The 15371-nt window shown below is 40.2% G+C and overlaps 1 protein-coding gene across 4 annotated transcripts in view; it reads left to right on the top strand.

The window, feature by feature from the left end:
• The window catches only part of LOC142031460 (von Willebrand factor D and EGF domain-containing protein-like), a 188196-nt gene that overhangs the window by 28261 nt on the left and 144564 nt on the right, over positions 1–15371 (top strand). For 3 of the 4 annotated variants that reach the window (XM_075028942.1, XM_075028941.1, XM_075028939.1), the window contains exon 2: positions 9718–9902. In XM_075028942.1, coding sequence (XP_074885043.1) covers positions 9718–9902 — 185 coding nt within the window. Of the gene's footprint in view, positions 1–1190; positions 1318–9717; positions 9903–15371 lie in introns of those variants that run through there. The other variant, XM_075028943.1, reaches the window with a different exon arrangement.

Below are 15371 nucleotides of genomic sequence, written 5' to 3'. Positions count from 1 at the left end.
CCATTCCATCCCAACCCATCCCTGCCTGGGAAACCCCACACAGAGCCGGACAAGCCACTGAGGGACAGAGCTCGTTTTCTGGCTCAGAAGACCTTCTGAGGACACAAATCTCCCCAGCACATTTGGAGTCATTTTTAAGTGAGCATAAATTTTAGAACGCGGGAACCTACACTGTGATCAAAGTTAGTTCAGTGTAAATGAGAAAAAAAATCAGTCGGTTTACCTTCTGCACGGCTGATCCTGATCAAAACACATCTGCCTATAATATGCACCATATGGGGCAACAATTGTCTCGTGTTTATTCCTATGCCTCCCTAATCCCCTGTGTCCTCTGTAAGCGTGCATATCTGTACCTGCAGCTCTAGCTGGATGGCCAGAGAAAGGCATTTTGCTTTATGCACATATAATTATGGAGATGTTTTTTCTTATTATGGTAATTACATCCTAAAAGATTGCACAGGTAGCAGCTGTAAATGTAATGAAGACTCAGCTGATACCAGCTGAACTGGATTTTCTTTTATATCAAAAAGCAGCTTATAGCTGAAGTCCTTGTAGATTCCTGAAACCTTGATATTTTTATGAATGCTTCTACTACTCCTGGTAAATAAGCAGAGATGACCCTAAACAAAAAGGAAAATTAGTACCTGTTACAATGGTGAATGTGGAGTAAATTCCGCTAAATAAAAATAGTAAATGCATTTATCTGGAGGTTTTCATGTATAGGAACTGAAAGCCTTGCTCATTCATGGCATGAATAGGCATCAACAGATCTCGTTCAAGGGCTAGACACACAATGGGCGGCATTTTCCACAACCAGAGGTACGAGATTCCCCTGAAATACCAGCATAGCTGAGGGAAACTGCTGACTGAAACTGTGACCATCCTGTTTCTATAGGAGGAAGGCACTGATGCATTTTAATTTTGAAAATAATTATGACTGTATGTACATAAACCATATCTTTCGAATGTTGAAGAAACAAACAGTGAGGATTGCTGATAAACTTGGTTTCTAGAAATCTATTAGACTTAATGTCGCACTTCCACAGTTGGGAGTACACAGCTTTATCTTATCACACTGGCCAGGCAGGCTGCTGACTATTTCTAGCTCCTGACCTTTTATTTTAATATTTTTAAATCCCTGCAAAGTGCTATAATGCATAAGAAGGGTTTTTGCATCCACAGCAGGAGCTGCTATGTGTCGAGCCCCTTTTGCGTCAACTTTCTCCAAGTTTCGAAGACTGGGCAGCCTACGAGAGGGTGAAGGACAGGCTCAAAGAAGACCTGAATTTTGGTAGGAAGGTGGTGAGATCCTTCCAGGTTTGTGCATTAGTTGGGAAGTGGAGCATGTCCATGTACATTGCTGCAGAACGCTAACGAATAAAGCCTTACTCCAAAAGCAAGAGCAAACCAAACCATTCTTCTTAAATGTCAAAACTCTGACAGAAAAGCCCATTATAAACATGTGAGGAGTGTGCAGCTGCCGAAACCACTATTGTGCCAGTGAACGGAATGAATAATAGCGATGAATAATAGCAAAACAATAGCAGGAAAAATTGCCTCGTCACCCTGCATACATTAGGAACTAAATCACACCCAGGACACACGCACGGATCTGGCATTTGGCAGAGCTAAGCTGCCTTCAGTCGGAGTCCCCTTATCTTTCCGCCAGTCTCTGCCGCATCCTGGATGCACTGACAATAATAAGTTAGTGGTGACACTTTCCCCAACGCTCTGTCATCCACATACAGAATTAAATTGAAGAAATGGGGGGAAATGTGGCCAAAATTCAGCATTTGCCATGGGAGCAGTCTGGAAAAATGTGTGGCTCGCAAATTGTAATTAGCCTGCGTCGCACTTGAGGCATGGAAACAGCTCCAGCTCTCAAAGGGGTAAACCATGGAAATCAAATCTCCATCTGAATAGAGCCCAGTGGGTTCTAAAATCAAAACATGTGAGTTCATTTTTGCTACTGCTATTTAGGAAAGCTACATTTGCAAGTGTATGTTCAACTGAGATTAGGAGGTAAGAAAGAACCTTTTCATTTTGTTTCATTTTTTCATTCTGAGGGATGAGAGCAAAATAGACCAATCAATAACAATAATTATAATTTTCTTTTTATTGATTGCTCAGAAGTCCTTAAAGGCATCATCATTAACTTAGAGATAACTTAGGAAATTTATGAGGTTTTTAATTCTCTTCTGACACAGCAATAGTAAGTGATTTCTATATTCAGATGCTCAGCCTTCCTGGCTCTGAAGCTGAGCCAGAATTAGCGAGGATGAGACTTGGTAAAATTTAATAGAGTAATTGACACAATTTAGCTTTGTTGCTTTTCTAACAACTGGCACATTCAGTAGATGAGGCTATATTTCGCAAAGCAGGGGGGACTACAGACTTCACCTGTCCTGTCCAGCTGCCCGTTGGTTTTTATCTATGTGATCATGTGTCGTCCCTGTTGTGCCCACATTGATGAGAGATGCCAGATAGCCAGTCCCGGAGACCAAAACATTTTAAAGAACACTTCTGCTGGAAACTTCTTGGCTCATCCAGGTCAGTTGGCCACACATGCATTGTCGTCCCTGAAAATACTCATTCCTTCATGCTTTCTATTTAGGGACCACTGAAGAAAGTGCTTTTCAGCACCTCTCCTGTGACAGTGCTCCAAACTCCACATTAAACTGCCCAGAAGTTCCTCAGACGTTGCTCATGTTTCTTGCAGGGACCCCTTGTTGTCACCTATTTTGTCAGCCCCTCTTGACACCTCTTCTGGCCCCATGCAAAATGCTTATCTGCCTCTACCTGCGTCCTCCTGTGCGAGCTGTACGTAGTACGTTATTCTGCAAAGCATTCAGGGGAAACACAGACTAGAAGAAAAGTTTCATATAATCAGTTCCTCCTTTTAAACCACAAGTTAAAAATAGAAATGCAAGCCAAGATAAGAAATACTAGCATGAATAAATAATTGTTTTCTCTGGAACTGAACGTTGGCCCTTGGCTTGTCAATAGTATATTGCTTTACTTCATAGAAAACCAGGATGATATGTGACCTTGTTCCCAGGCAAATGAAACTCGGATGCATCATAAAGACAACATCTTGAGCTGGTAGGAGGATTTTTTTTTTCAACTACAGTTTCTCTCAAGGCCCCGTGCTATTGCCTTTGTGCAGAAAAAAAGAATTCCCTAAGAATTAAGCAATAAACTCACTAATCCTGCCTGCTGGGAGCAATCTCTAGTAAGAGTTTCAGTTACATATACCATAAGTACAAAATATCAAGGATGTCACATGGAGCATCCATGGGACTGAGGGAAGAAGGGATCTCTGCCCACATCACTGCCTCTGTCATTGGTGCTTGGACCGCACTCAGGCACTGCAGGAGGATGTATTGCAGGCTATGGTTTTTTTCCAAACATAGCAGATCCCTAGAGCTGAACAGTTTAAAGCCTGCCTCAAAAGAAGAGCGCTTACTCTGTAAGACATACATGTGAAAGAGTCTTTAATTGTATACTGAGTTCCCTGACTTACAAGAAGACACCTTATTTTCAAAACAGTGTAATATCTAAAGGGAAGCATTAAGCAGCAGACTCCTAGAAAACCATGTTCCTCCCTGGCTTGATTTTCCTTCATTTTAATTCTGTCTGTTATTCAGTACAAATAATATGTATGAAAAATGTCTTATTCTTTTCAGCAGGTGCTCAGCCCCTTCCTGGGTCAAATTTTCTATAATTACATTCATTTTACACAATGGTTCATTTATCTCTATCAATTTTGTCTTATGAACACATTATGACTTGTTCAAGACCTGGCCATTATGACTATGTGGTGTTTGCACAATGTGCTTCCTTATCACTTCAGTTCAGCAGGAGATTCTTCTGCTTCTGAATTATCTGAAAATAGCTTTATTTATTAGCTATCAAGGTTTTTATAAAATTATTATATTTTACCTACTAGAGAAGCATGCATGGTTCAAGCATTTTTATGTAGTGATCACTTTCACATTCACAACAAATTTCTGCCTCTGACTATTTTTAGGAATAAAATTTTTGTCATCAGCATGTGGAATAATTGCATTAAAATCTTAGCAAGTGTTGGTTAAATAAGGCAGCAACTTTCATCTGTAATAAACTGTCAGATGTGTCTTAGCTACAAATGCCCTATCTATTAATAGATTATTCACCTGGAATTTGCATCCAGCAAAAGAAATTTTTAAATGTTGTCACATCAGAGCCTTCTACTGTTATTTTGAACACATCCATTAAGAGCTTGGAAAGAATTCCCCTTTCCCAACATCTGCCTTCTTTTTCTGACCAACCTCTCTTTCAACGTATGGTAAATCATAATCCGGGGAAGTGGATGTCACTGACACACTGAAAGCTTCAGAAGCTTTCACTTGAGCTTCGCTACGTCAGTGAAATGCAGCCACCGGGCATGGAAGTGGCTGGTGATTAAAAGGTTTCCTTCTGTCTCTAAAACAGAAAGAGAAGAAAGCGAACACATCCTTTGTCTGCAAATTTGGAGTTACGGCTTAATAGCCAATGCATTTCAGACTGATTTTCCCAACTGAAAATCTTTCATAATTTTCCTGTGAAGAGCAATTCAAACACTCTGGAAAATGTTTTGTTCCACTATGGATTGTAAGAAACAAAAAGCAGAAATATGAAAACCTGCCAGAGGGGGACTTCAAAAATTTAGTGTGTCATACAAATATCACATATACGAGTATTCTCTTACATAATTTGAATATATATATATGCACATTCATATATACACACGCATACTTACATATACATACGGGTGCATATTTTCAAATGTTGTACTTCAAAAGCTCCCCAGCATCTCCTCCCTCTGCCTTTGAGCGAAGCCGCGTGAAAGCCGGCGGGCAGCCCTGCTTCCCCGGCCCCGGGGCTCGCTGCAGTTTTGAGGGAAAGCTCCAGCCGGGCTCCCACGATGTGGGGGATGACAGTGAGGAAGAAATCTCTGTCTGGGAATATATCTTTCCTGGTCACAGAACAATTACAGCACATTGGCAAATGGTGCTGTTGGGTAGTATTACCTGGATCGGTCACTGGGTTTTCATTCACCCTCCACACAAGAATTATTTTGTGATCTGCCACCTATTTCCCAGAGCTTTAGAATGCCCTTTAAATATATTGCGTGGCTGGCACCACTTTGCCCAAAACAAACATGCACCTTGGGTTTGTGGACTATATTTCTTTTAGGGTGTTCTAGCTGCCATCACCTATTGATATTATTTGATTTGCAGCTGCTATTGAAAGCAAACAAACAAAATCTCACAGCTTCTTAAACCTTCCTCCACCTAAGCCACTGATATTTACTGGGAGCAAGAGCGACAGGTAGAGCTCTGTCACACCCGCACTCACCTGCCTTTAGAAAATAAAAGCAAATGTTTAGTGAATTATTTTCTTTCAAGTTTTCAGCCTGCTGCTCCAATTTTCCTGGCATCCCTCCCTGACACATCTGATGTTTCCTCCCATGGCCATGACCAACAGCCAGGATGGATGGACCCTTAGCAAATGCCTGGTGGTCCCCGCAGCAGCATCTTTTCCACCAACACCTCTGCCCGAAAAGTGCATGTGTGGCTCAGCTGCTTGCAGACCACCCAGCTACAAACCTCCTTGAAATAAGCTCCAGGCAGCGGATGTTTAAGGTGTTAAATGCGTGGGCCTGTGCTGGGGGGACCCCAGAGTAATGCCCTAAAAACACTCTGCTTTGGCTGGTCCCTGGTATAGCCCCGTGGAACCTCAGTCCCACCTGGCACCATATTGAGCAACCCACCAAGAATGGGCTTCTGGGCTGCTGCTGTCCCCAGGATCTACTGACATCCACGTCTTCCCCCAGCCGTGGTCACGCCAATGTTTCCTTTAGGTGAGAGCCAAATCCCAGGTCCGTAACAGTATTTCAACATGAAACACCAGTTCAGATATCCACTTTCTGCTCTTTTTCCATCAGATATTTTTGGATGCTTCTGCCTTCTGCAGGAGGCTCTCTTCTTCCCAGCGAGCCCACAGGCTGCCCCTCATTTCATTTGCACATGACAACTTCTCACACATTAACGTCAGGGGAATCTCGACCTCCAGGCATTAACAGCAACTTTTCTTATGGCTTCAGTGGAGACAGATTTTCCCCCACGGGACTTGCTTTATCATGCCGCCACAGCTATTCAAATGCTGTTTTCACTTAGCAGCTGCAACAGGTATTGTTATTTGTTTGCTTTTTGTGTCAAAAAGGAGCTACTCAGTATGTCTTTGCAACAAGTTGCTGCCACAAAATTGCTGGGTTCAAAAAAAAAAAATGCTTGAAGTCTACTGAAGAGAACAAATCCTTATGTCTTAGCAACAGCTCCTTGCCTATATCAAGGGTGATGGTGGTTCAAGAAGCAGCTCTTTGCAGGAGACTAAAGCGCCAGCTACCACGTAACATGCAATTCCAACAACACTCTGGACTGAGAGCAGCAAAATCTCACTGCACAGTTTAATTTCTTCCTGAAGGAAATCTGAACGGTGATAATGACGATGAGCACTCAGCTGCCTGAAAAGCCAGCATTTTTTTCATAAGCTCTTTTAATGCAATTATAGGAATAAATCTGGGCAATTAAATTAAATGTATAGGTTTCTCGTATGTAAAGAAATAAATATTTCCTTTTAAAGGCAATCTAGCCTGCACACCAGAGAGTAACAGCAACCCCATACAAGACATGGATGTGGACTTTCATTGTTTCCCACGACAGGGGGGGACAATTGTGATACTGAGCACTTCATCACTGTACACAAACTTGACATCTGCATCTGACTTTGTCATGAATTAAAAATGAAGAGGAAGGCTTCATCTGATTAGAGTGTAGCTGCAGTCACCATAAGGTACAGGCGGGCATCCCTCAGGTGAACAACCAAGAGGGCTCAACTGTATCTTCTTGGGGTTTTTCTAAATAGCATTTTCATAATATAGTCTGATTACAGTGATGCCTTTATTTATTTATTTCTGCGGGAAAGGCAGTAGTAATTAACTTGTACCATGGCCTGCAATTTATATGTTAAAATTTACAATGATTCTGTCATAAGGCCATAATAAGCACCATTTTACAAGGGAAACTCAATAATTGAGGGATTGTTTTGCTCACGGCTTGCTGCAAAACCTGGGCAAGCTTTTGCTCGCTGTCCGTCCTGCTCCGTGCCAGCGCACCGCCATCGACTCCGGTGTGGTTCGGTCTGATCTGCATCAGGGTGAGAACAAAATCTGTCAGTCTGGCTCCAGGGGAGCTGACAGCGGATCAATTTGCCTTGCTGCCTCCTCAATGACAGCCTGCAAGCATAACTAAACCCAGTCACAGGTATATAAACATACTCTGACATTAAATACAGACTAAAATACACCTTTAGAGGTGGTGGCTGCCTGAGCCAGGGCTTCACATATATGCTCTTTAAGGAGTGAACACATGGCGTTTGTCCCAAATACTGTTAAATTTAATGGGTGAACACCCCTCTCCATACTGACCTTGCGTGCCTCCTCCATGTGCTCCTCCAAGCCCCTTCTTGCTCTTTGCAGGTCCCATCTGCAGCGTTCAACTCCTCTAACGTTAATATGCTCTACTGCAAACAAAACTATGCGAAGGATGAAAAATAATTAGCTGTGTCTCAGTGTCTAATATATTTGCATTGTTTAGACAGAGTAGTTAATCATTGGTAAGACCGCAACATGTTGTGTGAATTTGGATTATAATTAATACATATTGAGCAGAAGGTTATTAATTACATTTAAAGGGAGTATTTGATATTATTATTATTGAGAAAGTGAATGCAATTAATTATATTAAAATGCTCTTGCAGGATTCCTGTGGCAATACTGTGCAAAGAGCTGTTTACTTTTAGACTCTTCTGTCTTTCGTTCAGAAAGCAGGTACTTAGGGCAAGCAAAAGGCACCACGAGCCAAAGTTGTCCCATTAACACTCCTGAAGCACCAAGTGATATTGAAGGGGTCAGCGAGGGTCTGCATTTTTTAATGGTTTTTAAATATAGGGTAAACTTTTCATTTGTATAAAATAGTTGGTCTGCTGAAATGTCACTTATTCCCTTGGGCTGGGAATTGGCAAAGGACCGTCTCCATGTGGTCCCTACCGCTGAGCCCAAATCCCCAGAAAGGACATCTGAGGGAGGGAATCGGATCCCAGATTTAATTAGAGGTGCAGTATTTCCAAGTGTTCCCTCTCTAAAATGGCTCTTACCTGTAAAAAAGAAAAGCTTAGGGCACTCCTTTTTTATTTAAAAAGGCAATTGTATTAATTCAGCTGCATTTTGCATTGGAATTGCACTATTGCTTTGACAGTTTAGTTCCCTGAAAATTGCAATAAAGGCTCTGTTACGCTACATTTTGTCCCCATTTGTCTTGTATACCATTGCCTTGCCTTTGGCACAATAAAAATAATCTTTAAAAATAGTACCATAAATGGATTGACTTTGACCTTCTGAGTATCTTGTCAATAAAATAAAAATGATAAATCTGTTTCAGAGTGCCACTGGCGTAATATTAAAGCAGAGTTATAATCTGAAAAATGACATTTGAAAAATGATATTATGGGGAGGGGTCTTATTCTCTGTCAACGGTGTCACATACATACATAAGCTGTATTTACAGTGCAAAGAGGTGATTTGCTAAGTGCTCGGCTTGCTCCTGAAACCAGGTTGTGAAATTCCTGCCTCTTACATCATCATGAGCGATTAAAGATTACTGCAGCAAGAAATTAGCTGAGCCTTCTGTTGCCGATGCATAAAGCAGAGCAACTCCACCTCAGCCTCCTCCAGTGACCCGCTCTGCAGTGCCAACACAGCGAAAATGGACTTTGCCCCATAGAGAAATGGCTAAGATAATAAAGACAAAGCCTTTTTTTCTACACGAGAAGCTTTCTGAAAATAAACAACTTCTAAAAGAATCACTGCAAGGCTTCTTTTTATTAGGTGATAAAAACCTACTGAATATTCTGTAAAAAAATCAAGAGATATATGAAAATAAACAGGGCAGGCGTGTAAACAAGCATACGGCAAGGGGCAGCAGTTTTTATTCAAACTTTGCGATGCATGCGCAGAAGCTCTGATGTATTTGGCTTTATGGGTACATGCCTCAGGCAAGTCTGACCTGTCACTTGAATATTTGCAAGCCTAACTTGAGCTTATTTCTAAAAAACCTCTACTGTTGTTTTTTCACCATTTTGTTTTCTCTTTTTTAGCATTTCTTATTTTCATTATTCTAAATATGTATTTAAAAGTATGTGAAGTGCACTTTAAACTTGAGTATCAATATATATTGTGATTAAAATGCTCATGCATATAGTAAACTAAAGTAAAAAACCACATATTTTCAAAGATCACAGGGCTTTGGCACCTCAAAACATTACTCGATTTCTGAGGAGGAGCAATTCGCATGTTAATCCATAAAACTAGACTGATATCACATTAAAGGATTGAGGTTTCTAGTTCTGATTCAGATATGATGAAAATCTGGATAACTAAAATCTTCTTGTTACCAAGCTTCCAATTTTATATATTTAATTCCAAATTTGATCTTTTCCCAGTGTTTGCCTTGAAAACTAGCCCAATCCTAAACTGAATCTGAACTTAAGAGACGTACCCCTCCTTTAAGCACGGTTATTAACAGTATCCAGTTGAATTAACTTATTTAATCTTTGTCCTTTTTCACCCTTTTCCAGCTCCCGAGTGCTCGCCGGAGGGACACCGCGTCCTCCGCAATCCCTACCGGAGCACCAGGTTTGACTCGCTGGAGCTGCAGCGAACGGCGATTCAGGACCTGGTTTGTGACCACTCCTTGCCACCGGCATGGTACCGGTTCATGATCAACAACAGGCCCGCAGAAATGCCAACAAGATGCGTTGAAGTCAGTAAAACTTAAGCATAACCCTGGTGAATTTTAATAAATCCTTTGATGTGATTTTCTTTTCCAGCCACCTCTATACTCTCATAACCAGTAGACTGCAATGGGGTTAGGTGAGTGGTAATGGGAAAACAATAACAATAACAGTAATAATAATAATAATAATAATAATAATAATAATAATAATAGTACTGTTACATCCAAGGGCAGTAACCAGAGACTAGGTTCCCTATGGACTGGGTGTTATTCAAGTATAAAACAAGGTGTTTTCCAACTCTAAAGAGAGATACCCTAGTGATCCACATATGTCACTGTAAAGCAATTCTGTTACTTTAAGAATGGCTTCTGGAACCTGACTCTTTCCTCATATGATTTATTGTCAATTAGGAACATGGCCTTATTATGAAATCAGAAGGGAAAAATCAGAAACGTGAATATTAAAAGAGATTTTTTAGTGATACGGAAGGAAAAGCTATATTTGAGTCTTTTTCCACTATTACCATTTCTTGTATTATTTAGTTTCATAAGTATGCTAATGGCTTTCTAGAGCAAAAAAGCTCCACCACATAAGACTACTCTCTAAAAAAGACAAAACTATAATTATCTTGTTTTATGTATGTTTAATATGTATGACAATAACATTTAACTTGCAATCATTGCTGCCAGAGCAACTTGAGACCCTAACTGAAGTCATTGCCATCTCAAATAGCCCAGCTGCAGGAGGTTAGAATAATTTCAAACACACTGTTAAACAAAATTATTCAGAAAGTAATAAACTAATTACCATAAATGAATTTAAAGATGAAATATTCAACCTAGAGTGCCAGGAAGTTTAATATTAGGCAATGCTACCCTAGCTGGAGAACCTTCTCGAAATTAGCAAACACTGTTTCATATCCATTCAAAATGGACCTGTGAACCTGTCACAACAGAAGTATATCTTAATAATCGAACATTAAATGAAATATTAAGAGATAATTATTACTACTGTGGGATTTCTAACTCTCTGCATACACAAACAATAAATCTAATTAACATGAAAAAATTGGCAAGATTATTATTGAAATATTCATTCCATGGCAGGTCATCCTTGAATATCCCAATGCATTATGAAGTTTATTTTTACAGTTTGTTCTGTAAGTGTGTATATATTCCATAAAATTACTTAACTTGTCATTGTATTCCAGCAATTTTGAGTATGTAGTAATGCTCAACTCTATGAGAGTTCTTTCCAACAATACATGCTTTGTTTCTTTTAATCTCTTCTCTGGAGTTTTTTATTCAGGTTTGTAGAGCTATCTTCATTAGTTTAGTTTCTTATCTTGTAACATAATTCTTGTCATTGGTTTCTTCATTATCCTCTGAATGACAGTAAATCTCTGCTTCGCTGTGCTGATGAAGGATTACATCTGTTAGATGTCACAACTGGAAGAATACGCTTCTTTTAGATTTTCACCTTCTAAATCTGCCTCTACGTTCTCTCTCTTCCACTTAATTAAATCATTGTTTAATTTGGTTTTCCATTTAATTTGAGCAAAACCTCTGGAACAAAATAATTTAAATTAATAACTGCACAGCTTCCACTCCTTAATAAGCAGTTATTATTGGACATTCCAGCCTGGCTGGAGTGAGCTGATTTTAATTAAACAAGTTAAAGACAAAAGCCTAACGGATAGAAGAGAAAAGAGACCAAATAAAGCCCGACAATACAGCTGGAGAGTTAAAGAGTGCATTAGTCCAGCTCCTGGTGAAATATATGCCTGGTGATATCCTGTTGATACTGGTTGGATACAATTAGCTGCTTATCGATGGATAAGATTAACTTCTTAATTCAAAGTAATAGTAGGTAAGGATTCTTGTCACCCAGTTGAGCTCAAAAGGGATTTAAACCATAATGGAGATTTAGAAGTCCTGCCCAGCTTGGGAGAGAATTGCGGCAGGACGAAGGGCACGTGCTGGGTGGGCAGGAGGGAGGTGAGCGCCAAGAACCGGCTGCGGTGCCTGGGCAGGGGTAGCCGGCTCCTTCAGACACGCTCTCAAAACCTGTATTCTGAATCTTGCCACAAAAAAAATCTCCACAATAAAAATGTGGCTCCAGCTGCACGCAGTTTCATAACCATAGAAAGTATTATATTCAAGAGAGAGCAGAACCAAGTCACATACAGAAGTTATGAGAGCCTCAGCCTGCAACCATGTCACAGCTAAGAGGCACGGCAGCCTTTGTAATGAAAAACGAGTAACAGCTCTTAAGAAGCTGCTTCTCATCTACTAGTTTAACAAACAAGTGAAAAACAAAGGGAAAAAAGACAGAAGAAAAACTCAAAAGCTTTCATGTCAAAGAGAGTGAAAATATGAATTGTATTCCTGAATTCTCCATCCCTCGAATCCAACTGCTGTCCATAAACTCATACCTCCAGTGGCAAAATACTTTTGATTGAAACAGCTTTCCAATTTAGGCTTTGCCTGCTGAATTTCTCTGGGGGGTAATGAATGATCCTGACCTTCCTCCCTCTATTTCTTCCTCGCTTCTCCCCCTGTGCTCCCGAAGGAGGCACAGCAATTACCGGATCCTGGGCGTGCACTCTTGGCCACCGCCACTTCCCCATCCAAACCCAAATCCTAGTCGAAAAGCAACACAAACTTGCAAAATTTGTATCCCCAGGTATTGAGGCTGCTGCCTACAGATCACAAACAACAGTTTGTTCTTCAAGAACTGCCAAATTCACTGTGAAAGGCAAAAACACTAAAGGAAGAAAGCATAGGGAAGCTTTTACTAAGATTAAGGCACTGTACTAAGGAGCAAGAAACAATGCACAGACATGGCCAGACCTAGTAGTAAAATGACCTTCAGAGAAAGAACAAAAGTGACATAAAAATTCAAGCTCAACAGAAAATCTATTAAAAATACAGAGAAGTATTTAACAGTCAGTGTAGGAAAAACATACATCAGTTACAGAAGTTCAGGCTTCTGAATTAAAATAATATAGTATATACACATACATCTGTATACATCTGTATATGGGCAAGCCCCGTAAAAGGAATGAATACTAACAAAGAAATGCGGGAGAACACAACATGCTAACATTATTGAAGATCTGCTCTACAGTCAGATAAAAGATCAATTTGTGGATTACAAAAGAGCAGTGCATGCTGCTAACCGTAATGCAAATCCAAATGCCATGCCATGCTAACGACAGGCAGGCCTCGCAATGCTGGCTCACACCTCACCATTAAGCCAGAAATGCGACTGGAAATTCACTACTTCTCCTCATTTACACGGGGGTAAAAAAGCATAGATTATACTCTGCAACCTTAAGGAAAAACATCAATTAAGAATTTGATTATGCAAATAGTAATTGGTTCTGGAGCCAGCAATAATACTCTTGATACCACATGCACAAGTCGGCTTCATTACTTCTCAAAGCAATGCTAATATTTCCAGCTTTGAGTAGTCAATTGCAAACTGCAAATGATAAGCTAAAAAGAAAGGGATTAAAGCCAGAATCACTACTGGAACAACTGTCACTATTAAACACTTGTCCTCTGAAACAGGAGATTTGTGGTACCACATTCCTTGAGCAGAGAGATTAAAACAGATGTTACTGCACTGACCACAAAAATCACTGCACACCCACTGCCCAGGTAAGACACTGGTCTCACTGGTCTCCACATTTTCTGAAATGTCAGAGTACCTCAGCAGCCAGCAGTCCTCCCACAACACCCATCAATACCCATGGCCCAGATGTATGGTTCAGCATTTATATATGTGTGCATTAAAAATATGCATACTACCCAGACCGATAGGCACATACCAGGTGCGTACACATACATTTACACAGATACACCCACACCCATAGGTATATATGTGCACAGCACCGCATCCCATCAGCTCAAGTTCAACCTCTCAGAGCAGCCACTGCTTCAGTCTTGGTTTCCTCCCAGTCTTAAGACAACCCCTCACTTGGGTTCGCTTTATTTTCTGCAACCCCGTCGGCATGCATGGCAGGAACCTCCAAGTGACCTCCTGCACCAGAGCGGAGGTCCACCAGCCCCAGGGTCTCGTCCCTGCTGGCAGCCGAAGGTGGTTGTCCAGAGGGAAGGGCAGGAGCAGGGCAATAGTTTCAGCTTTGCACATCACTTATCTCCAGCAACCCCTGGTTCAGGGGCTTCTGGAGTCAGACATGGGCTGTATGAGACTTTAAAGGGATTTCTCTCCCATGAGCCAGCCCAGTCACTGTAAGTTTTCAGCATCCGCAATCCTGCAGCAAGGATTTCTACAGGTTAGTTATATGGATATGACACTCTGTTTTGGAAATGCCCAATGATATTACCTGCCTGTGACTGTATACCAAGATTACTGCCAATGTCCTCCTACAGAGATTTAATTCTCTAAATGAGCAAAACCATCTCCAAATTTGTATATGCTCTAAATTCATGTACAACTATAAATGTGGCATAAGAAGGACATGCTGTGCAGTCAGGGCTCATGTTTTCTCAACAGTTGCAATTTTAACAATATAAATTTATTTTTATATATATATACTAGGCTGAAACGTAGGCTTAAATGCTAATCTTTGGTGTATAAAACAAGGTCATGTTAAAGCGTGTAAAATCTAACCTGCCTATGATGCTTAATATTGTAGCCCCTGGAGAAGAAGATTTACTTTTCCCATGCTTGGTTTAATTTCCTCCTCTACTTAAGCTGTTGTAGAACATTTTATACTCACAATCGAAATACAATAGCTCAACTGCATACTATTAATTTTTTATTTTGTTTCAATTTTTATTTTGCTCTGAATCCAATCCGACTTTGATTTGCAATTGTTTTATGAACTTAAAAGCAAGTGACACTTTCAAGGTATTCTTTCCTGTTTTCATTTGTAATTCTCTTTCTCTCACATATACGTAAATACTCCAAGATCATAATAGTAGGTATGATGAGGTTTTGTTTTTCTTATTTGTTTTTCAGGCATACAAAAAGCCTTCTGTAGAAATTACAATTACAGCCTCTATTGTTCAGAAGCATGTACTTGAAAGAAAACAAGACAGGCAGTGGTTTAATTGCTACTACAGATATTCCTGATGTAAACTGATTTCTGTGGAGTTCGGCCCCAGATTGAAATAAAAAAATCTTATTTACTTTAACTTACTACAAAGAAATTCAAAAAACTAAGACAAAGTAAAGTTTTGAGTGGATAACAGATGCAAAATCACAATGCTTTAACTGCCAACCAACAGTATACCAAAAAACCTTCCATCTCCATCTAACTAAAACAATGCATTGCTCACATATGGTGCTACTTATTTTTAACAGCATAATTTCAGTGCAATACCCAAGTGACAAGAACAATCAAGCTTGATTTCTTTGTGCAATTATAAAGAACCTTAGAGTGTTCAATCAATCAAACGAGTTGATTCTCCAAACCCCAACTAAATGGAAGGAGACATCATTGGATTAAACAAGAATGGTTT

This window comes from Buteo buteo, chromosome 5 (assembly GCF_964188355.1).
Source record: "Buteo buteo chromosome 5, bButBut1.hap1.1, whole genome shotgun sequence".
Lineage (NCBI taxonomy): Eukaryota > Metazoa > Chordata > Aves > Accipitriformes > Accipitridae > Buteo > Buteo buteo.
The sequence above is the reverse complement of the archived record's forward strand: the minus strand, read 5'-3'. Positions and strand labels throughout refer to the sequence as shown.